The 25,435-nt window shown below is 35.0% G+C and overlaps 1 protein-coding gene across 3 annotated transcripts; it reads right to left on the reverse strand.

The window, feature by feature from the left end:
- Positions 1-221: 221 nt before the first annotated feature.
- On the reverse strand, positions 222-24,591 carry LOC107732093 (melanoma receptor tyrosine-protein kinase). Of its 3 annotated transcripts, none has more exons than XM_016543341.1 (27): positions 24,326-24,591; positions 12,988-13,139; positions 12,702-12,909; positions 12,390-12,515; positions 11,773-11,841; positions 11,567-11,685; positions 11,057-11,198; positions 10,273-10,389; positions 10,035-10,161; positions 9,867-9,940; positions 9,479-9,569; positions 9,148-9,350; positions 8,898-9,030; positions 7,760-7,850; positions 7,253-7,410; positions 6,966-7,004; positions 6,071-6,212; positions 5,871-5,993; positions 4,965-5,063; positions 4,707-4,892; positions 3,683-3,838; positions 3,475-3,550; positions 2,448-2,594; positions 2,097-2,194; positions 1,642-1,809; positions 1,465-1,534; positions 222-896 (listed from the first exon to the last, which is right to left on the reverse strand). In XM_016543341.1, exons 1-27 carry the CDS (start codon positions 24,435-24,437, stop codon positions 598-600), a joined length of 3,525 nt encoding a protein of 1,174 aa, XP_016398827.1. In that variant the 5' UTR covers positions 24,438-24,591; the 3' UTR covers positions 222-597. The 3 variants fall into 3 exon arrangements, 2 of the variants coding, with proteins under 2 accessions (XP_016398827.1, XP_016398826.1); XM_016543340.1 differs by having other exon boundaries at positions 1,639-1,809; XR_001638833.1 differs by lacking the exons at positions 222-896; positions 1,465-1,534; positions 2,097-2,194 and adding an exon at positions 1,959-2,061 and having other exon boundaries at positions 1,735-1,809.
- Between the last annotated feature and the right edge of the window lie 844 nt (positions 24,592-25,435).

Here is a 25,435-nt window from a genome sequence, read left to right on the forward strand (position 1 = left end):
TAATTTATAATAAATAATAATTGATACGTACTAACCCCAAACGTTTTGAACGCTGTATATCGCGGAAGTAAAATGGGGGTTGCGACTCGAGTGGCGTTTCATGTTGACTTTTCCAAGCGACTATTTTCACAGACAAGAAGTTATTAAAAAAAATTTATAAATAAAAAAAACGGGTCATGTGATTGTCATATGCTGCACTTGTCCAATCCATCTTATTTGGCTTGTAAACTCAGGGTTTACAAATACTGTACTACCCAAGGTTAATTACTAAATCAGTCTAACTATATGAAGTATTAACAGCTCAATTAAGTTTTGGTTCAATAAATTAAGCTACATCAGACGACAACATTCATCAAAAGCATCAACTATTACCCATATTATACAGAAATACTGAAATGTGCTCCAGCTTGACATTCAACACATTACTCACAGCTTCATGTCTCACAACCACACCCCTTTAAGAACGAGTTGAATGCGGCAGTCGCCTTCAAGCATATCCAGACCTGACGTCCTCACTGTTCTTAAACTAGCTGCAATACTAACACGTGCCCTGTGACTCCCAGAAGTTCAAGCAGTGTGATTCATACGTACGTTGATCTAACGTACGTGAGACTGCATGGCTGTGCTGAGGCCCAGGTAGTGTAAGTTCTCCGTCGCAGGGAGGAAAAGAACGTCGGTGGTGGACGAGGGCAGGAAGTTGTGCTGGTAGTCCGGGTTATCGAGGTTGGCGCATGGGGAGTGTGGTAGAGTAGCGCAGGAGGTGTTTAGGTACTCTGGCCCGTCAGGTTTACAGCTGTACGTGTCTATATATCCGTTTTCTGTCTGTCCACGGGCCGGACCCTCGTAGTTTGGGTTTATCGTATTGCTTGTTGTGGTCACATCCTGGTTAATGTACTCTGTGGGAAAGAGAAGATAAAATGTGCTTATGAAACAGTAATATTAATTGCATGTGAGCACCAGAACATGATATGTTTATCTTTTTTTTATTCTCATATTTGTTGTAATTTTTTTGGATTATTTTTCAAATTTAGGTTGCCCTATAAAAACTGGCCAGAGACAACAGATAATATAAATCAAATCAATGTCAGTGTAATAAATCAATATAATAAAAAAGTAATAAAACAAATAGATCATTTTGATTAAATAAATAAATCATGAAATAACCCCCCCCCCCGAAAAACTTCTAAAAAAAAACATGAAAATTAGAAATGTGGAACTAACTTAAATAGGTTGCAGTAATAAAATTACTAAAACTGAAAAATATATTAAAACTACATAGACATTTAAAAAAAAAAAAGGCAGACAATAAAATTAACAAAAAAAATAAAAATAAAATAAAAATAAATATATATATATATACAGTGGGTACGGAAAGTATTCAGACCCCCTTAAATTTTTCACACATACATATATGAAATACAGAATATAAATAAATACTCTGAACCATTAAATTCATGGTAATACCTGGCAGCATGAGGTCTTTAAGTGTGGGGTCTGTAATGTAGCGTAACATCACACCATTCGTGTAGTTGTCCTTAAAAAAAAAAAATACACAAAAGACCAGTGAATCATGTCTGATGAAGTGTACTTGGCTAATAACGTTATAAATGATAATGTTCCATAGAAGGAGATACTGACTGCTGCATTGTGATACTGAGGCGTTGGTGGTGGTTGTGATTGGTTGAAGAATCGTTTGTTGGGCAGCAGGTATTCCTCCGCATCTACCACACCATCCATATCTTCTGTACTGATCCACGACATGTAGAACTTCGAATCCGTCGGGCTGGGCTGGTACATGTGATCATCTCCCTGTGTATAATGCCAAATTAAAAACTCTCATTGGTGTAATTCATTTTTGATGTATATAAACTTCTACAATTAAATTAAATAAACGTATAAATAATTTTTTTTTTTACAAATTATAAGCAGAAGACCTACAAATAGCATGAATACATTACCTTTGAATATAATTTTCTTGCATTTTAGTTTTTTATTTTGTGCCTTCATCAGCACCACATTGAATCACAAAAACAATGTCAGTTCAAGGTGTTTTTTTCATTCCTAAAAGGAAAACACAGATATTTTTTGTGAACTACCTGAATGACAAGGTAGCGAGATGGATCTCGGGCCATTTTTGAAAACTCTGCCACAAGTTCGCAGAAGTGAGGTCTGCTGTCAGCATCAATCATCCAGCCTAGATGTAGATATAAATTAATGTCCAGTCATTTCTGCTATTATGTATTATGGCTATTATGTTGCATACAAATCTTTATAGTTCACAATGTCTTTGTTTTTTTTCTTGTTCGTCTGAAATATTTGTGTAATGCATAATTTGTAATGCTGTATTTTCTGTAACCTGAATACTTTTATTTATAGCTACCATTACAAGCCCTTTGAATGATGATTTTCTGTTCTATTCTGCTCTCGAATGCAACCTTAGCACTCACATTTGACCATGATCATATAGACATCTATAGTGCAGATGGACGGCTGTGGCAAACGCTCTCCCTTCTCCAGAATATCTGCAATCTCTCTGGCTGGGATTCCATCGTACGGTTTGGATCCAAATGTCATCAGCTCCCACACAGTGACCCCTGAAGAGGTAATTAAATCACACTACAATGAGGTTTAATTTGTTATTGCAAGAAATATCATGAACTATAATTAAATTTGACAGCATTTATTAGTCTGTGTTAATGCTGATTTACTAAGACCATCCAAGATGTACAGAACATGAGTTTGTTTCTTCATCAGGAACAGATTTGGAGAAATGCAGCATTATATCACTTGCTCACCAATGGATCCTCTGCAGTGAATGGGTGCCGTCAGAATGAGAGTCCAAACAGCTGATAAAAACATCACAGTAATACACAAGTAATCCACACCACTCCAGTCCTCAATTAATGTCTTCTGAAGTGAAAAGCTGTTTGTTTGTTAGAAACAAATCCATCAAGACTTTTTTAACTTCAAACCGTTGCTTCCAGCTAAAATATGAGTCCTCTATTGATAATATTGCTTTCTCCAGTGAAAAGGTCATTTTGCCTGAATCAGGTGAGCATTATGCACAGATCAAGCACTGTTAACAAATGAAAACAGTATATTATGAGAGGACAACAGAGGATAGACTTTTTCAATGCAGAAAGTGTTGTTATGGAGTATGCACTGGTATTAAAAACAAAGGTAAAAAAATTTAATGATGGACTTATTTCTTACAAACATGCAGCTTTTCACTTCACAAGTCATTCATTGATGGACTGGATTGGTGTGGATTATTGTGATGTTTTTATCAGCTGTTTGGACTCTCATTCTGACGGCACCCATTCACTGCAGAGGATCCATTGGTGAGCATGTCTTAAGCAAATTTAAATTTTTGAGTGAACTGTTCCTTTAATTTACACTCTTCTATGCTAATGTGCCTGTGATGTAATAATAAATGCAGTTTTCATTATATAATATGTAGTGATGAGCACTGACCGTAACTCCAAACATCACTTTGATGAGTGTAAGTCCAGTGACGAATTGACTCTAGTGCCATCCACTTTATAGGCACCTAAGAATTTAGCAAAGGCAAATAAGTCAATTTTCCTGTAAATATCAACAAATATGTACATATGCTAATGCATTTCCATTTATTTCTTTTACACTTAATGATTTTGAATCAGTGGACTAATGCGTGACCTACTTTCCCTCCGTCAGCGTGGTATTCCTTCTCATCTGCACCCAGGAGTCTGGCCAGGCCAAAGTCGGTGATCTTCACATGGTTAGGAGTCTTCACCAGCACATTCCTGGCCGCTAAATCACGATGAACCAGGTGACGCTCCTCCAAGTAGTTCATCCCCTGTTGAGAAGGGTCAGAATGTTTTTGCATTCCAAGAACGCGCATAGACGTGCATCCAATCAGTACTTTCAGAATCAGCACTTTCAGAATTGCTATTTTGTTGTTTTGCAGAAGAAATGCAGTGAATTTATTTATGAGAATGTTGTGGAAGCAGGAGCAGGAGTTTATTTATTTATACATAATATTTAACACATAAATATTTATTTATGTGCTTATTTGTAAGTACATGGTTTATGCAAGATTTATACACTACTGTTGAAAATTTTGAGGCCACTAAGATTTTTTTAAAGGAATTAATGCTTTTTATTCAGCAAGTATGCATCAAAATGATGAGAAATGACAGTAAAGACATTTATAATGTTACAAAAGTTTTCTATTTCAAATAAATGTTTTTTGGGCACAACTAATTTCAACATTGATAGTAAGAAGTAATGTTTCTTGAGCAGTAAATCAGCATATTTCTGAAGGACCATGTGACACTGAAGACTGGAGTAATGATGCTGAAAATTCAGCTGTGTATCACAGGAAAAAAATTCCTATTTAAATTATATTAAAATAGAAAACCGTTATTTTAAATTGTAATAATATTTTACAGTTTTACTGTTTTTATTGTATTTTTTGATCAAATAAATGGTGAGTAAAAGAGACTTACACCTTTAAAGAGCAATCAGATTAATGCATCTTGGAATTAATATTTGGAGTTACTTTCAAAAAAGTAATTTAAATTCCACACAAATATGTTTCTGTCCTGGTTAAAATGAATTATTGTTACGTGAAAAATTGCAGTTTTATATATATATATATATATATATATGTATATGTGTGTGTTTGTGGATATCGAGGGTTAAGCGGAGGACATTGAACTCACTTTGGCGATCTGCACACACCAGTTTAACAGAGTCTGTGAGCCGATATTGTCTTTATTCTCTCGAACATAATCCAGCAGGCAGCCGAAAGCCATGATCTGAGTTATGAGTTGGACGTTGGACGTGAGGCATATTCCCAACAGACGACACACGTGAGGGTGATCCACACCAGCCATCACATAGGCCTCCTGAAACACCAAAATACAAGTTTTAAATGCAGGACAATTGTTAATCATTAGTACAAATGACATGATACCCACATCTAAGATCTCTTTGTTGGCTTTGGGAGATGCGACCTCTCTCAAAACTTTGATAGCAACAGGAATTTTCACATCCTCACCCTCTGGGATCCACAAACCCTAGAAGAAAAGAAAGGAAAAGTAATATTTTGGACATTTTTCTTAGAACTTTCATGTTGACTGAGAAATTTGAAGTTCGCAACTTCTGTAATGTGACACATTTCCAGGTAAAACAGTAAAATCGTTTCAGAGGTGGAGCTATTTAAAAAAAAAATTTTTTTTAATTAAAGATTACTTTTTTGCTTTGAAACATGGAGTTTGTTTTCATTTTGGAGTATAAAAAAGATAATAGGAATTGTTACATTATATGTAATTGTAAGTGTTTATTATTTATATACTATTATAGTATTTATTAATATTTTGAATTGGCATCTATTTTTTTCACTTTATATTTATATTTTAATTTGAGTAATTGTTTTATGTGCTTTGTCATTTTTATTAGTTTTTTTTAATATTTCTGTTTAGCTTATTTATTTCAGTTTTTTTTTTCTTCGCTTTTCACCTAATATAACACCTAATATGATTTTATATCTTGCTAATTTTAACCTTTATTTCTCAGTTGCAGTAACATATATTTCTGTTTAGCTTATATTTATTTCAGTTGTTTTTTTTCTTCGCTTTTCACCTAATATAACACCTAATATGATTTTATATCTTGCTAATTTTAACCTTTATTTCTCAGTTGCAGTAACAGGACAGTCTTTCCGTACTGATGAACCAATCATATTAATACCAGAAATGTGAGTTAGCAGAGTGAGTATGGTCCATCTTGATGTTCTGTTGACACTTAATGTCTTGGCTACAACTCTACAAAGCTTTATCAGGCCTGCTAAATGACTGTAGTGTACTTTGTATTCATAAATGTACCTTAAAGACTGTACCAAATGCTCCAGACCCAAGGACTTTTATTTTCGTCAGTTCTGTTTCCTTTAGAATGCGAAGGAGAGCCTGGTTGGGCGCTTCACCACTGGGAGTCAGCGGTTCAACCAGCTGCATAATGATGGAAATATAGTTGTATAGGGGGTTCATACATGATGTTTGACTTGTAATACATTTTTGTGGCTTACCTCTCTTTCCTGAAGCAGGCGGCGTAAGGTCCTCTTTCGTCGGATGTGTCTTCGGCGGAAGATGATGAAGATGAAAAGGAGGAGGACCATACTCAGCAGCATGCCTCCAACAATGCCAGCCGCCACTACAGGCATGTGAGAGCTAGAGAGAGGATATCAAGTCATTTACTTTCATTAAAAAAAACAAAACATTTAATATGAATCCCCTGAGCTTCAAGTCAGCAAATCAAACAGCATTTACTTCCATATTGTAATATATTTCTGAGTGAAACAGGATATTCAACAAGTAAACTTTAATTCAGAAAAAACACATCTGAGATCATATTTGTGACCCTGGACCACAAAACCAGTCATAAGGGTCAATTTTTCGAAATTGAGATTTATACATCATATGAAAGCTGAATAAATAAGCTTACAATTGATGTATGCTTTGTTATGACAGGACACTATTTGGCCGAGATACAACTATTTGAAGATCGGGAATCTGAGGGTGCAAAAAAATCTAAATATTGAGAAAATCGCCTTTAAAGCTGTCCAAATGAAGTTCTTAGCAATGCATATTACTAATCAAAAATTAAGTTTTGATATATTTATGGTAGAAAATCTTCATGGAACATGATCTTTTCTTAATATCCTTATGATTTTTGGCATACAATGTATTTTTGGCTATTGCTAATATATATATAGTATTGTATGTATGCTAATATATATATAGTATGCTAATATAATAGTATTTTTGGCTATTGCAAATACACCCATGCTACTTAAGACTGGTTTTGTGGTTCAGGGTCACATTTTTCATAAATTCTTGAATTTCATGGATGCTAATGACTTTTATATGTCTTCTGTTGTTAATGAAGTAGGAATAGGAATAATAACCCATAAACTACTGTACCTTTTTGGTTCACAACCTTCCAGTCCTGGTCCGCTGCACCTATAATAACAGAAACATTTTAAAGTAAGTGGTGGTGTTGACATGCACTGTAAAACTTTATTTTGTGACCCCATAATTTTGCATTTCTGCTTGTTTAAACCAACTGGATTCTGTTAACCATAAACCTATATATAAATATCAATAAAGATATTTTATACAATTTAAATAATAATATTAAATTATTTATTAAATATATTTTTATTATTATTATTTTACTTTAATGATTATCACCTAAGAAGGTTTCTTACCCTTGCGTGCAATTAGCATGGCATGGCTGACACTGTCCATTTTTGTCTGGGTATGTCCAGACAAGCCTGTTATTAAGGCCTTGTACACCTTGGGCACACTGTGCCACACAGTGCGTCCCATCTTTGAAGTGAGCACACTCAGTACACTGATCAGCTCCCTAGAAAGAGATGCAGAGAAAACAACGTTCACACTGGAACCACTTACACATCTTACCATTATTACTGTAATTTACACACCGGTTTGGACATTTTCTGATAAAAAAATGGTTGTCTGAGTGTTGCTCAAAATAGACTGCCAGACTAAAATCACAAGTCTAATGTATTAGAAAAGTAATAGCACACCTCTTCTCAACAAGCTGTGTGATTTTAGGTGTCATTAATGATTTTCACCATCGAGTTTAATACTGTAGGTTTAGGGGTTTGTTCAGATCCCTAGTTTGAGCAAGTGTGAGCAAGCATCACTAATAATGCAGTTTATATGGGAAACATTGACATGGTGTGACATACCGGCCCATGGCAGCTTGGCGTCCCATTCAGGATCTTGCATTCAGTGTCACATTCCAAACACACATTCTCTGACATGTACTCACGGGGGTCTCTGTAGAAACATGTAGAGTACAAAAGCCAACAGAGGTGAAAAACATTTCCAAAGTAAAAAGAAAATTGATGTCAGCTCCAATAGCCTTGTGGGCAGCGCACTGACATACATCGACTCAAGGACCTTTCCTGATCCTGCTCCCCCTAGCTCTCTCCCACTTTGCTTCCTGTCAGTTCTGATTAGTCCTATGGTAAAAATGCCAAAATTCCAAAAGTTTTGGCGAAAATGCCAAAAAAAAACAAAAAACATTAGATTTTTAACAATAACTTACAAACCATTGAAGGCAGATCTACTGTGAGCTACGGGTTTGTTAATTAAGGGTAAATGCTTTTGCTGATGATGTCATCAAGACTGCCTCACTATCTTGTCAAAATACTTAAATATCATTAAATATTATTTACCTTGTAGCTGGTTGTTTTGGTTCATGGCTTATAAGGCTTTAAAGGGATAGTTCACAAAAAAAAAATTCTGTCATTAATCCGAGAGTTTTCTGAAACTGCATAGACAGCAATGCAACTGAAATGTTCAAGGCCCTGAAAGGTAGTAAGGACATCATTAAAATAGTCCGTGTGACATTAGTGGTTCAACCGTAATTTTATGAAGCTACGAGAATACGTTTTGTGCGCAAAGTTCCCCTGCTGTCTATGCTGGGTAAGAAAGCTCTCGGATTTCATAAAAAATATCTTAATTTGTGTTCTGAAGATGAACGAAGGTCTTACGGGTTTAAAACGACATGAGGGCAGAGTAATTAATGACAGAATTTTCATTTTTGGATGAACTATCCCTTTAACAATGTCTTTTTTTTTAAATCCCTATGGGAAAAATGAATGGAAAAATACCAATGGGCTGCTCTAATGCACTCTATTAAGAGAAATAACCGCATGTAAACCCATGCATCTGATAATATCTGAAAGATGCATATTAAATGCATTACTTTAACCATTAATAGACTTTCTGTTATTTTTTATTCAGTATCATTTGTCAATGTTGCACTAGAAAATGAGCAGCAGATAACCTTCTTCAGTGGACTCTCTGTTGGACACTCACCCATCCAGCAAGTTGCAGTGGCTGACACAGCGCCCCCTACGGCTGACATGCTGGCAGGAGACGCACATGGACGGCCCTGGACCCCAGCAGCCTTCCTCTCCACACATACTATCACAGGTACTGTTCTGCTGCTCTGAAGAGCACACGAGAGCTTTTGTTTGATTATACAAACTCTGTGACCTCACATGGTCGAAATTGCTGGCCAACTAATAAGTTGCGTATAGATAAAAACAAAAAATATTTCTCATACCACAGCTGTGCATTGCTGCATTGTTTCCACTTCGTATGCGCTGGTTCACTGATCTGAACAGCTTCGGCCAGTAGCTGCCTTCAACGTAACAGAGGCGGGGGTTGTTCTTGATCACCACGTCACCATCACTGATCTCCTTCAGCGAACGGAGGCCGAGATGATCCAGGTGTGGTATGTTCAAAGCTGCAAAACTGACGGTGCCACTGCATTTATAAGAGAGGTAAAGACAGAAACACTGTTTAAAGGTGAAAAGTATCTTTTTTCCATGATAAAAACAGGTTTAATATGCAAAGGAAACTAGTTATTTCTAAGTTGACATGATGAAACTCGCTGTTGTTTAGTTCTTCCTCTGATAATCTCCAGGTTTTCAAAGGGACTGAGGGAATTGAGGTGTTCAGACCAGTTTTGGATTACCAGAAACCCTGAGAAAAAAAATAGTACTGCTAAATAAGGCTTTAGTCAAAGACAAATGCCATTCATATGCCAAGATGGTGTATTAAATAATGTATATTTATACAACTAAAATTATATATATATATATATATATATTAGTGCTGTAAAGCAATTAATCGCATGCAAAATAAGTTTTTGTTTACATAATATATGTGTGTATACTGTGTGTATTTATTATGTATATATAAATACAAACATGCATATGTATATATATATATATATATATATATACACATACATGATGCAAACACATATATATAGTTTACCTGAAATTTCCTTCACCGTTTTGAAATAGTCGAGTTTTGCAGGGTCCATGCTTGGAGTATTTGTAAAAACATCCCTTGAAAAGAATATTTATAACATTAGATTAAATGTATAGCATAAAAAAAACAAGGTTGAATGATTTAGTCTGGACGTAGACCATAGAATCTCACCCTTGAAAAGTCATCTTCATTATTGTAATGTGCCCATTTATTTTGGTGCAGTTGATAAATGAGTCAATGTTGGTCGCGTTGACTGCGATGGTGTTAACAAGCGCTCCTGTTCCAAGACCATTACAGACTGAAATAAAACACGTTCAAATTATTTAACATTTATTAGATATCCGTGTCATGCAAAATTGATTACATGTGTCAGAAACAACACTCTTAATTAATGAATGACATTGCTGACCTTTCGGGCACAAGCCATCACATTGTTTGCACTTCCTTATTCCGTTCTCCTCCACTTCATGCATGTTACTGCTGCAGGTTCGAACGCAGGCACCATGATCGGTCACCACGAAGTTATCTGCAGCAGACAGAGGCGTTTGCAGTTATCTTTCAGATAAGTATAGATGCGGTTTCTCCTAGATGTTTCTCCTTAAATAAAAAAAGCACAAATGAGTTATTGACATATAGTATAGAGCTGTAAAATTAACATTATATATAGCTCAGATGATTTGGTCTTGAGAGAATTTGAGAAAAAATGTTGAGTTTCAATTGAGATCTCTGAATTTTGACTGCAGACTTGTTTCTTGACATCTGAAGCCGTTTGAGACCTTGTTGACATCTCTTCTGAAACTCTAGAGGAGACACGTGTAAGATAACTGATGTTCATATATTATATTTATCAATAGTTACACAATTTATTTTAGGTCTTAAGCAATTTTTTTAAGTGTTTACCTAAAATAAACCTCAGAGAACTTACAGTAGCTCTTTGTTTACACAGCGCATAACCTCTGGGTGTGTCTTTGCTTGTGTATTTGCAATCATAACTGGCTAAAGACCAATGTAATTTTTGCCTCTAGAAAATGTTGGTGGTTGTTATGCACAATAGCAATGAGCCAGTATGTCTCCATGACTTTTGGGGCTCTTATATTTACATACTAAAGGTTTATAATGAAAATAATTATCTGCTCTTGTCATAGTGTCTTAGATTATTGTAGTAATCTCAGATGCATGAAAACCAAACTTACAAGGGCATTTCTTCACACAGGTGGCTCCAAAGTTATACTTCCCGTTAGGATTGGGAACAAGTTGGTGAGTGTTGCGGTCGTACAGCATAAGACGTGGACACGCATCCTTGCACGTCCCATCGTCCTGGAAGTCTCTGCAGGACTGCAGAAAAAGAGGCCTTACACTGTCATCATAAACAACATTTGTTCCCTACTGATCATTAGGTATCAAAACTATAAATTGATTAAAAATATATAAAAAAAATTAAATAAAATGTTGATGAAAATATTGTACATTAAAATATATAATAAAATATATTAATGTTTATTTAAATAAAATGCAAACAATTCTGACATTTTAAATGTTAAGAGTATAAATCATAAAACACATTTTCTCTGTAGGTTGAACACGATCAATAGATAAGCACCAATACTTCATGCTTCATTTAAAATGTTAGATCTTTATGTTAGTACGACTTAGCATGTGTTTTACGAATTTACATAATACGTTTTGAAAAGCACTCCACTCACCAGACAGTCTGTTGGTCGGGGTCCGGTGCAGCCTGCAGCGCAATGTTCACTGCAGCAGTCGATGGGTTTGGGACCCTTGCACCTCCGTGAGCACTGCTCGGCACAGTTCAGCCGAGTAACTGACAGTGAAGGTGAAAGAACATTTGTTAGGACGTAGTTCACTCATATATATTCCTTTGGAGAATTATATATACAACTGAATTTACAGGTCTGGCAGTTCTCTGGTCCTGGAGCCCAACACGATCCATTAAAGCACCCTGAGTCACATCGTCTGCCTGAGGTATGAAAGAAAGTGTTTGTTTTATATTTCATTTTTTTTATTAATACATCATTTAATGATTTATAGACATATATAGATACACTACCATTCAAAATATTTAAAAAACAGAATTATTGTGAGAAATTATTACAATAAAAAACTGTTATCTATCTTAATACATTTTAAAATATAATTTATTCCTGTGACGCAAAGCTGAATTTTTAGCATCATTACTCCAGTCTTCAGTGTCACATGATCCTTCAGAAATCATTATGATATGCTGGTTTGCTGCTCAAGAAACATTTATTATTATTATCAGTGTTGAAACCAGTTGAGCTGCTCCATATTTTTGTGGAAACCATGCTACTTTTTTCAAAATTCGTTCATGAATATACAGTAAATTTTTGTACATTGGAAACTGAAATGTTTTGTAACATTATAAATGTCTTAACTATCACTTTTTATCAATTTCACGCATCCATAAAAAAAAAAACTATACTAACCTCAAACTTTTGAATGGTTGTGTATATTGCATGATTTATGTTTGTAAAACGAAATACTTACACTGAGGATCAGTCCCTCCCGACACATTCACGTCACTGTCATCCTGCACAATGTCCAACCACTGTATGGTCTCCACATTGCAAAGCAAAGGATTGTGGGCTATTTTAACCCCACCTTTCAGAATTTCTGCCAGATAAAGAAGGAAAAAATATGATCTGCCACTATAATTAATAGAAAATGTGACTTTATATACATATTGCATGCTGTATTCAACACATTTTGGTGCCTGTGGATGCATAATGCTTCATTTGTACTGTAGGTCACTTTGGATAAAAGCATCTGCTGCTAAATGAATAAATATTAATGCTTTACCTCTGAGGCTTCTCAGACGCAGCTCTCGGAGGCCGCTGGTGATGCTGTTGTTCTCTACAGACTCGTTCCTGTGGAAGTTTGCCACCACAGCAAGGCCGTACTTGCCATCGAAGAGAGAATGTCCTCGAATGAGGCGCAGGTTTTCCAGGGGTATCACATCCACATAGTTTATTCCTATTAGCACGTAGCCACCAACTTCTTCAATGCTCTATGAAAGAAAGAATATTTTTTAATGATCTATTCTCATAATTGCTATTTTATTATACTGGTGTGTTATGTTACTCACTCTGAGAAAGGAGAGGTCGTGGTACTCCTGAACGTTGGTTATCTCCAGGTTCTCCAGCACGACTGTGCAGTTACTGTACATTCGCACCATGGCTCTGTAGTGATCGTCTGGCTGTGCCAGCAGAGTCAGCTTATTATTGGTTCCCTGACATACTGGAGAATAAAGCAGAGGTGAAATCAATACTCGGGTAGTAAAGGTGATATTATGACAGAACATACACAAAATAAGTATACCCAAAATCTGGAATAATTAAGGAGAAGTCAGTAAGAAGTCTCTTCTGCACACTAAGGCTGTATTTAATTACAGACTTATTATATTACTGTTTTTATTGTATTTTTTTTTAATCAAATACAGTAAATGCAGCCTTGGTGAGCAGAGACTTCTTTCAAAAACATTTTAAAAAGTTATTCCAAAACTTTTGACCAGTAGTGTAAATGACAGATTTTTGTAATACTTCAGATATTCGTTTTCATCTCAAGCTATGTTAATTATAGTCTTGGTAATTAAATGCTGTTGTCTGTAGGCATGTATCAGTTTTGTGACCAAATCATTTCTAATAAGGTGCTATATTTCATAGGAAATCGAGAAAATTCACATTCCACTAAAATAATACGGGTTGCTGTGGTTTCTTTCTCATTTGTGCCATGTTTTGAATAAGCTGAATTGAAAAACGTGAATAAAATTCATTCAAGTGTGTCCAAACTTTGGACTGGTAGTGTATAGTATACCAGTCTCAGCCAATATTATTATTCAATTTTTTAATTGATCTGTAATCGAATCTGACATATATCGGCTGACATTTTATTGAACTGTATTTACTTTTATTAGTCTTTATTCAGCCTGATTGTATGTGCTTATTTCACATTTAGATTACATTTGCAGACCTCTAACACTCACTTTAATCCTCACTTTAATCTAAAAAAAATATATAATATAAAAAATATAAATTTTTCATACTGTCAATTTTAATGTTATCATGTCTAAATTAACTAGTTTTTAATATTTAATTTTTCATTTATTTACACAAAATAGTAAAGTTTTTAATATCATCCATTTATTTGGTTATCTGCCATTACATGAAAATGATTATCGGCTTGCCAGCTGATCCATCATTCAGCAATATGATATGACTGTAAAAATGAAAATGAATGAAGAGTATCAGTTAATGTGGAAAAATTAGTAAAGCGTTTTGAGTTATCTGTGGCATATTAGCATGCACTTACCCAACTTGCAACACCATGGACCTCTGAACTGAACTAACAGTAATATCTGGCTATTCCACAGGTCAAAATATCTTATTTTGTGTTCCACAGGAAAAAAAGTCACTCAAGTTTGAAATTACATGAGGGTGAGTAAATGATGACAGATGTTTCATTTTTGTGTGGACTATCCCTTTAAGACACGGCTTGTAGCAGTTCCTCATGCAAACAGACTCCAGCATTCTCCATTCTGTCATTGCTCACAGTAACATGAGCTCATCTCATGCACTGAACAGATCATATTTCACTTTCAGCCATCACTTCTATTAACTACGTAACGGTTTCAATAGAGTTCTACCTCCTAAACACTGAGATTCAGCAAGCCTTCATTATATTGTGCTCATATTACCCTTTTACATATTTTACATTGTATGATCTTCTATTCATGAAAACATGGTACTTTCCGAAATCCATTGTGAATGTAAGAGCTACAGTGTAAAACAAGCACTTGTTTCGTCTCTGCTGTCTCTCTGCTGTCATGCAGGTGTTGAATTCCTGCAGTCATCGTTATGTGTCTCATCTCCAGCGGAAGAGCGAATTCTAGGGGCGGGAACACCGTGATCAAGAATGTGGTTCACCGAGGGTGAGACTCAAATATTGCACACAAGTGTTGCTCAACTTGAGAACTCCTGAATTCTTGCCTGCCACGTGCAAGACATGCAGGTTGTGTTTCCACACAGTGCTGGTAACAACTCATCTATTTCCCCTCGGGGATCAATAAAGTGTCTAAAGTGAGGCCAGGGAACTTATAAAATTGAGATCCTGAGATGTTTGTGACCGCACTTAAAATCATCTGAGGCAAAAAGTAGCCACATAATTATGTTGTGTTCTATAATGCACTCACATCATGACACAATTATGTGTTTCCGTTCACTTCTTCATTGCTTGTCTAATTACAAGTTGGAATTTAAATCTCTGGCTTGATTGTTGTGATGTCATGTAAAAAGAACATTAATGGCAGAAGCCTTTACACATATTTTTAGTTTAATGTCAATAGTCTTAGTCTGTGTTATCTAGTGCAATTTTTTTGTTTGTAAACATTTTGCTAGAGCATATCGAGGCCAATTAATGAATTTATGTAATATTTATTTATTTTACTTATGTACAACTTATGTTTTAGCATATGCAGCAATTAAGATCAACCAAGAAATGCTGTAAAATGATACCCAATGCATTTAGCTAATGTTAACAAACTGAACTTTATTGTAAAGTTACCAAATAATTCAATATAATTACAAAAGATTATTTTGCCCAATATTTTTGTGTTAGGTACAGTATTTTAGGATTACTAGAACAGCGATTCACAACTTTTTTTTTACTCAAAGGCCCGCCATTTTCAAAGACAATATTCAAAGGCCCCCAAGATATTTACTGTATTCTGCTGTAATAACTAGTAATTCACTTAATAACTGACTTGACTTTATTTTATTAATTATTATTATTATTATATAAAATAGTTTAGACCTTGGCATAAGTAGAAAAAATATATTATAAAAGTTTTCTTGACTTTTTAAAATTGTATTCATTTTCTATCAGTTAATCTTTTATTGTCTCCCTTAGGCAACATTTGTTGTTGAGTGAATAAATGAAAAAATATATATATATTTTTAAATATATATAATTTAAAATTGTATTTCGATTTTTAGCTATTTTTGCTTATTTTAAAGTATGTTTTGCCTTATTTTAAATCATTTTAAGTCATTTTGGGACCCCCTTTGAAGTGTGCTTAGGCTCTCAAATGCATGCCCCGCTGGTTGAAAACCACTGTAGTAAGTAGTTAATTTAGCAACATGCTAATGTGAAACTATTGGAATTATTAATAAGTTGAGTCTCCCATGCACAAGGAGTGCTATTCGTGAGTTGTTGCCTATAGTGTGTTCCAATTTAGTCTCCTATGAGGCCCTATTTCAGTAAGGCATTAGAAGACAGCTGCCTATGTAGACAGCAAACAGACAGTCAGCTCATTAGGCTTTGGAACCGTGTTTCTTAGTAAAAACTCAAATATTCCACATTGTAACATTGATATGGGGTTGAATATTTGGCTACATGTTCATTCCGTCTTAAATCTGAGTATGCTGCAAGATTGTCTGAACAAAATATGGAAAAATATTCAAATGAAAGTGCAAACATGGTTATCATTACATCATGGCAGCGCACATGAAGGGTATTTCCATTTTTGCAAGAGTTGCATTTTGACATCTTTGGCATTATAGTTCTACCTGTGAAGCTGTGAGAGGTGAGACGGTCAGGAAGAACAAACACGGTCAAGACATGCAGCTCTTGCATAAATTACCTTCTGAAAATCCAGCATGTCTAAATTAATCAGGGTTATGACAAGAAAAATATTAACACTAGATGTCAAAAACTGAAGAAATAATCAGGCGTTACTGGCTTTTTCAGATCTCCGCTCTAGGGCAGATTTCAAATAAAGATTAGGGTCATGAAGTTTTAACCCTTAATGTTCACTTCGCAAGCCCTTAAAATACGAGATTGTCTGAACGGATTGCAAAACATGCAGCTGTTTTCTACGGGCGGATGTTCAGCAGCAGTGCCTGAGGCATGAGCCCGAACAATGGGATGTGACTGAACAGGTTGCTCCTTGAAAAAATATTTATGGAGGAATATCTTAACTCGCATCAGTCTAACCATCAGGAACTGTGGAACAGCAGTCTGACTATGTTAAACTCAAGTGTTTTTGTCTTTTGCAACTGATGCAAACCATGCGCAAGGGTTATCGAGATCTAATCAATGCAAAGAAACACAAGACTTGAGAAGTGCAATGCAAAGAAATAAATCAATCTGTCACTGCCTTAGTGACAGTACCAGCAGCATGTGACGAAAACAAAACCACCTTCCATATTTGTAGCCCCAAAATGTACGATTTAATTAGTTTTTTTAAAGAAATGAATACTTTTATTCAGCAAGGATGCATTATTTTTTTCAAAAGTGACAGTAAAGATATTTACAAGGTTACAAAAGATATCTATTTCAAATAAACTAACTTTCAAATTTATCAAAAAAAGTAGCTCAATTGTTTTCAACCTTGGTCAGAAATGTTTCTTGAACAATAACGCAACTTGTTTTCTGAAGGATCTGTGACTGAAGACTGGAGTAATGATGCTGCAAATTCAGCTTTGCATCACAGCAATAAATTACATTTTAAAATATAGTCAAATAGAAAACAGTAATTTTAACTGTAATAATATTTCACAATATTACTGTTTTAACTATATTTTGGATTAAATAAAGGCATCCTTGGTGAGCATAAGATGCTTCTTTTAAAAAACATTTTAAAAATCAAAAAAAAAAAAAAAAGTGTTGTGTATGCTTTCTAAGAAACTTCTTTCAGGTATGGCTTATCTTCTTAAGTACAAGGATGTGAAAAATAACAATGATCGATTAATTAGGAGATATTCTGGGATCATCTTTTCAAGGCTGTCTATGAATATAACCTATTTTTAACAGGCCATGCATTTGTTCCCATGCTTGCTTTATTACAGTTTTCATTGCTCTCTTTTTTTCCCTAATGCATCATTTTTTAGATATGCTTTGGATGACTCACTGAAGGTAAAATATTTGGAGTATATCTTCCTGTAGCTTTATTACTTTTATGTTAATGAAGCAACACATAATAAATGGATGTGGCTTTTTTCATATGCAAAAAATGAAATCTGTTCAGTGATGCTTTTGTTTATTATATGGAACTAAATCACTTGAAAAGTATTCATTTGGGTTCAATGCATGACACACAACTTCCTGTCTACTTAGATTTTTGGGCCGAATCTACCAGAATGTTGTGTCAGTAAGTGCTAGTGAGCTTACTTTTTGAGAACGTCTTTGCATTTAGGAATCTACTGTAATTTCATGATGTAATGTCATAATTGCACAGTGTTACAGTATATCTATAGTTTCAAGTTTGGGCTATAACCCCAAATGCACCATAACCTTGTTTTCCAGGAGATGACTATCTGGATGTCCTGTTGGTGACTAAGTTTGACTGTGGGCAGACAACAGGGTTGACTCTGTTTGTAGAGTAAGTTTGCACTGTTGCAAAAAGTATTGATCCACATGAGCAGAAAAAGTCAACAGCATTTGTCATAACACATCCTGTTTTCCATCTGAACGACTTTCCAGGAATACACCTAACGGGAAGCCAACTGTGTTAGTATATGTGCTATGCATTTACTGGAAATATTTTTTTTCATAGTGTTTTGCCTGAGGAACCAAATTTTCATCTTAAATTTTTGATTTATCCATTAACGTTGTTGACTCTGAAAACATATTTTCCAAGGTTGAGGCTACTATATGTTTCACACATGTGATCTACTGATTTTATTGTACAGGAGCTAATACTTGTTGTATTTAATGTACAAAAAGAAAAAATAAAGGTGCTTCAAAAGGTTCTTCACAGCGATGCCATAGAAGAACCATTTTTGGTTTCACAAAGAACCATTCAGTCAAAGGTTCTTTAAAGAACCATCTCTTTCTTACCTTTACATAATCTGAAGAACCTTCTTTTGCTACAAAGAACCTCTTGTGAAACAGAAAGGGTCGTCAGATGTTAAAGGTTCTTTATGGAAACATTTAGACAAAAAGGTTCTTCTATGGCATCATGAAGTACCTTTATTTTTAAGAGTGTATGTTTAAATATTCTTTAAACGCAAGATAAATTGTTATCAGTTTGTGAGCAGCAGTTTCACATGATTGTGTTTCTTACATCTTCTGTTTCTCTTTAGCTTGCAATAGAGTGTCTATAAGTTCACTGTTGTCACCCTAAATGAGAGACATGTGGATAAAATACCGTCTAACTGAATTGTAGTAAATACAATTTACAGCGTGAGACAGAGATGTCTCGCTCCATGGCTGTGTGCTTTTTTTTTTTTTTACAAACAACAGGGTCTGTCTAAATCAAATAAGCAACATATTGTCTATTTGTGACCTCGCCATCAAAATTTAACCATTGTATGAATTCAGCTCTTTGTCTATGGGGTGATTTGCTGACTGCTGAAGTAAAAACGTGGCATGATCACTGCATTTGGTAAACAACATGAGACATGAATTTTAGTAAATTCATATATTTTGTTGAAGAAGACAAAAATCAGTTTTCCAGTGCGAAAGTTGCTGCCACTAAACTGGAGTGTTTTAAACGGTAGGGAGTTGCTATGTCTTTGCCAGGGTGTTTTGGTTGGTTACCGGAGAGTTTGTTCTACAGTTTTATTTTCCACCACGCAAAATATGCTAATTTGAATGCTTCGAAAATAACAGCACACCCCTGAAGAAGCCTCATAATTTGAGGTATCTTCTATGGCTGCTGTTTTCCAAATAAACACACTTATGTAAAGCCTCAAGGCTATGGCCTTGGTTTATCATGGTCTGTAAATCCTAAAATCTGTAACTGTTTTTGCAGTTTGATGTAGATGGGTTGTCTTGTAAATAACACAAATCCTTAAGATAAGAATAAAAAGGCATACAGCAGGCATACACTAGCATTCAAAAGTTTGGGGTCGGTAAGATTTTTTTATGTTTTTAAAAAAGGAGCCTCTTCTGCTCACCAAGGCTGTATTAATTTGAATTAAAATACAGAAAAAACTGTAATATTGTGAAAATGTATTACAATTTAAAATAGCTACTTTCAGTTTTAATATATTTTAAAATGTAATTTATTCCTGTGATGCAAAGCTGAATTGTCAGCATGATTACGCCAGTCTTCAATGTCACATGATGCTTCAGAAATCATTCTAATACTGATTTGCTGTTCAAGAAACATATCTTATTATTGTCAATGTTGGAAAAGGTTTTTGTAGGAACTCCGTCACCTCTGAAACAAGTCCATTATTAATGGCCAGAGATAACCTCCAAGTTACCTATATGTAAGACCCATTATTGACTAAATATACTGGCATCTCAGACTAAAATTGATTTTGCTCAAATGTTTTAAATGAAAATCTATTAAACATTTCATACCACTTAGCAGATCAATTGAATATGGGGCTTAGATGGGTGACGAACTATTTTGACATTTTTAACAATAATAGATTGCGGTTATGTATTCATTTACATTGACTGCATTACTTTCCATCAATTTACCCTTGTATCTGGTGGTCAGAGAGTGTGATGCATGTAAACAGGAGAGCTTTTCTAGTCTTTAGTATAGTAACAGCGGTCATAGAGACTCTGGATATTTATAAGCCTGCAAAGAGTTTTAAAGACAATTCGATTTAGATCAAATGGTGATGTCTTGACCAAATTACAACAGAACACTGGGTAGAATGAGGACACTAATATCTTTAGTGATTAGTGCTTGCATGTGGACTAAGAGAAGGGATATGTATTCAGATACAATGTATTTATACCAGCTCATATTGAATGTGACTGATACATGATGACTGGATATTTCTGAATGTAGCTGAGTTGTTGTTTTGTTGTCATTCTTTTAAAATGAACTAAATGACAAATGGATTAAGTACAAAAAATATAAATGAAATGAATCATGATTATTATAGGCAATGCATAGATTTGCTTTTTGTTTCTCAATGGAACCAATGTTACACAACACAACACGTTCAGTATGAAATATGTATCTTTGTGTTTGATCAAAGACATCTGATATCTAGTGCTGAGTATGCTTCTGGCCTAATGGTCTGTAAAAAACAGTGGCAAATAAATGTTGTGACATAATTTGTCAAACTCTGGGCCTGACTCTGCATGCCGCCGATTGTGAATGATGAAATCCCTGAACAAATGCAAGATCTGATAGTGGTGGCGTGTTACCTTACCACAGTATTTGGCTTTGTCTTTCGGTTAATCTAATGACAGTAATCTTCACCTACGTCAACCGCTTGTCTACCCACATTCAGGATTCACATGAATGGGTGTCATTTCATTCCAGTTAAAAGAATAGTTCATTCGAAAATAGTTCACATGACCCAAGTCCATCATTGAAGTGAAAAGCTGCATGTTTGTAATAAGTTTAGGTTTTTAGTTTCAAACTATGCATCCTCTATCCATAATATTGCATTCTAGTAAAAAAGATGTCTCATCCGAATCAGGAGAGAAGTATGCACAGATTAAAGGGGTCATATGATGTTGCTAAAAAGAACATTATTTTGTGTAATGAAATGTGTTTATGTGGTTTAAGGTTCAAAAAACACATTATTTTCCACATACTGTACATTATTGTTTCTCCTCTATGCCCCGCCTTTCTGAAACGCGTCGATTTTTGCAAAGCTCATCGGTCTGAAAAGCGAGGTGTGCTCTGATTGGCCAGCTATCCAGTGCGTTGTGATTGGACGAATTAGCTTGTAACACTCCAAAGAGAAAAGAAAACTTGAAATTGCATCATATAACCCCTTTAAGCACCGTTTATAAGCGAAAACAGTCCAAAGAAGTTCTTAACAAATATGTTGGTGGATTTTGATGTGAGACAATAACAGGAGACTGGAGACTTTTTCACTGGAGGAAGCAATATTATGGATTATAATATTTTGGCCAAAATTTACTTGTTTATTTCGATTTGTTTATTACAAACATGCAGCTTTTCACTTCGCAAGATGTTAATTGATGGACTGGAGTCGTGTGGATTACTTGTGGATTATTGTGATGTTTTTATCAGCTATTTGGACACATCTTGGATGACCTGAGGGTGAGTAGATTTTCAGCAAATTTTCATTCTTGGGTGAACTGTTCCTTTAATGATGCTTGATGTCATCAAGGCAAAGTAGGTCAAACAAAAGTATCTGCTTTCTAATAACCTTTATTCTAACCGTTTCTCTCTCTCTCTTTTTTTCTGCCACAGGCTGTGGGAGTGAAACGAAGTATGAGATGCCCCGGAGACAATACTGACTGACAGGTTATGCTGACACACGCATACCACAGACCCATCGCCAGAAGGCTTTCCACACTTAAACTGACAGGTCATTAAAGGTGTGTAATTTAACCAAAAAAGACTTGCAAGAAATAATGACAGTTTTCTTGAACTCTGCCAATGGTCACAAAACAGATACTCCCATCTTAAACTCACAGTGTTGTTGTGCTGGGCTGACTGGGATGCTTAAACAAACAGAGCAATGTTTTGATAGCATGGAAATGTTTGCACTTCTCAGGAGAAAGTCTATGCTGGGACAGGAGAAAGTATTTTTTTTTTAAGTTAAACACTTCACCTTTAAAGGCATAGTCAACCAACAGGTGTGAATAGTCATTCACTGTCTGTTTTTTTTTGTCTTGAAAGTATAGGGTTGTGGCATTAATTTGGTATGATTAATTATAAAATGTGCATGAATGCATTTTGGTTGCAAAACTGATAAAGCCACAATAATGTATTGGCATTGAAGTATATTAATTAATCTGTTTTCTCAGTGGATCAATTATTCATTAAATCGTGTAATTAATTCAACATTTTTATTGATTGACACTCCTGGGAAAAATCAAAGGGACGAAGGTAAAATAGATTAAGTTAATTATTAATATTTATCTGCAATACTGAAATGCAAGAAATAACAGGAAGAAGAAAAAATAAAATGGGAAAAAATGACCAACAAACACTGCTTTTCCTCAGACAGCAGCACAAGTCTGCATTATCATTGACAGACACAATATAATTCACAATTCATTGTTTTAACTCAGCATCTTACTTTGTATAAAATAAATAATTAACCTACTGTCAGTAAACTGTTAAAAGAAATGCAGATGAAATCTACTAATCGAGTTGTACTGTCTGCGTCATTGGTTTCTGTGCTGAAAAGTATGATTAGAATGTCCAGGACAGCATGCAAAGTTTCTTTTGTGTTTAATAGGTGTGCTGTTTATCAGATAACAAAAATCTGACACACTTAGCCTGCAGTCATACTGTAGGTGTACATCACATTTTTTTAAATAAAGTGATAAGCCAATTTTAGAGATGGATCTCTCCATTTTAGACTACTTTATATTTAATAATACGCATTTACTTAAGTTACATGAATGATTCTGCATTATTTTAATGTTACAATTAGCCTACAAATCATTTAAGATTTACAAACCATTTTGTTTTGTTCTCTTGATTTTGATTCCAGTTGTCACCACAGAATCAAAATGTATTTAACCCATTTCTGCCTGGTTTGTTCTGGGACAGTGTTGGGAGCCACCATCTGCTGTTAATTTCTAAACTGGCAAGAAACCTCAAACAGCATGTTAAACACAGTCTGTCCGGGGTAGACCAGAGACTGGACCACAGACTGACGCTGAGGGCCCAGACCCCACTCAGTGGGGCAGCTGTCTAGCGGTACCATCTGCTGCTGTTGAACTCTTGGCCCTCATCCTGTGGTGGTCACCAGTCTCAAAAGTTCATCAAGTATTTTTAAGTATGTTTCAGACTTAATTATGTTCATTACATTTTTAGAAACATGAGAGACTCCTTGTCTTGGGGTCACTTGCTGGGGTTAAAGACAAACCTGCAGCTGGTTATATGATTAATAATGTCACGGCAGTTCTCTAATCTCATCTACCTAATGCTTTTCAGATCATTAGTTATTATACACGTAAAGAGTAATATCATTAAAATTTGAATCATATACATACAGTACCCATATTATAATCTGTAATCGTAGTGATCATAATTATCAGTAATCAAACCGTAATCATATCTGCCTACCTGTCTGTCTATCTATCTACACTGTAAAATGTAAACAAAATAGATTATTGTGGTATGTTTTACTAGACATATGTATGTAATACTATTTCAGTATTTCTACTTGGAACTTTAATGTTTAATTCAATGTTACTTGCCATTTCTTTGTAATTATTTGTTAAATTTACTAGCAGTTTCTGAGTGAAAATTGATTCAAAGCGAATTCTACACCATGTTTTTTCTGTCTGTCTGTCTATCTATCTATCTATCTGTCTATCTATCTATCTATCTGTTTGTTTGTTTACACTGTCAAAAGTGTGGACACGCAAGTTAATTTACCTCATTTATTTCCTTCTATTCTCAAACTTCTCATTTGGCACTGTTTTAAAAGACGTTTTATGTAGATAAACGTCTGTTCAAGACGTACTATATGAGATTTTTGTTAGTGACAGACAGTTAAGGTAACTTCACTCACCTTTCCTCTCAGAAACGGAGCACCACACCGCGCTTATCAGCACAAAACAGGCGATTCCCAATTCACGGAACAGAATTAGCTTCGTAAACTTCATGTTCAACAGTGGAATCATTTTAAAGCATTATTTTTGGTCAGATATTCCCGCAAATGAACGATATGTAGCTCGTAAGTTAAATAGTTTTCCAGAGGCAGGTCCCGTTTAGCTCACGCAACGCGTCTGGTCTGCTTCTCCGTACAGCTTTGACGCGACGCAACTGAATCACAACGCTCCCATATGTTTGTGTGTGTGTGTGTGTGGTTGTGTGTGTTAGAAGGCACTTACTGCTTGTGTAATTTCTGTCACCTGACACTAAATGCACCTACCTTGCTGATCAAAAGATAGGAAGAGGTTTTGTAGGTTTTTCCTTTTTGCAAAATGAAAATTTGTTTTGGAAAATACACAAAACATTTTTATTGTCAGTTTTTATACTTTTTAATATGCAAATGAAACGTTATTTTTATTCAATATGCGCAAATCTGCATATTATTACATCGACTCATCCAATCCAAACTCATCCAATGCAGTTTTTTGCGACTTTTCATTGTCGGAGTTTGTTTGTTTATATAATGAATTAAATCACTTCGTGCATGTGAATATAAAATACATAAATTTCCCTCAAAACATTTTACAACCCCCATCAAATGTATTACGTTATGCATGTCTCTTTGTAAGAAACTCTGCTATTCTATTTGAACTTGGCCGAGGTCAGTGTTTATTCATTATGCTGTGTGCTTTTTTGATTTAGGTGAATTATTGCATAATTTATTCCTATAATTAATTAAATAATAATGAAATGATCCTTCAAACAGGCTCATGTTCATCTGTTTCTTTTTGCGCGTCTCCTGCTCAGGCAACGGCTCGCGAGTCAGTTACCATAGTAACAACAATAAACTTTGCCTCAGGCTTTCAGCTTGTTCTCACAGATTTGACGAGCCTCGGTCAAGGTGAGTGCTCTAAATTAGCAGCAAAGGGAAAATAATATGATTATTTACTCTAAATATGTGTTTTCGACAGCTTTAAAGTTAATTTGAGGTAATTTATTCAACTAATGTTACAAACTTTAACTTTTT

The sequence above is a fragment of the Sinocyclocheilus rhinocerous genome, unplaced genomic scaffold (assembly GCF_001515625.1).
Source record: "Sinocyclocheilus rhinocerous isolate Xijiao unplaced genomic scaffold, SAMN03320098_v1.1 scaffold97, whole genome shotgun sequence".
In the NCBI taxonomy this organism is placed as follows: domain Eukaryota; kingdom Metazoa; phylum Chordata; class Actinopteri; order Cypriniformes; family Cyprinidae; genus Sinocyclocheilus; species Sinocyclocheilus rhinocerous.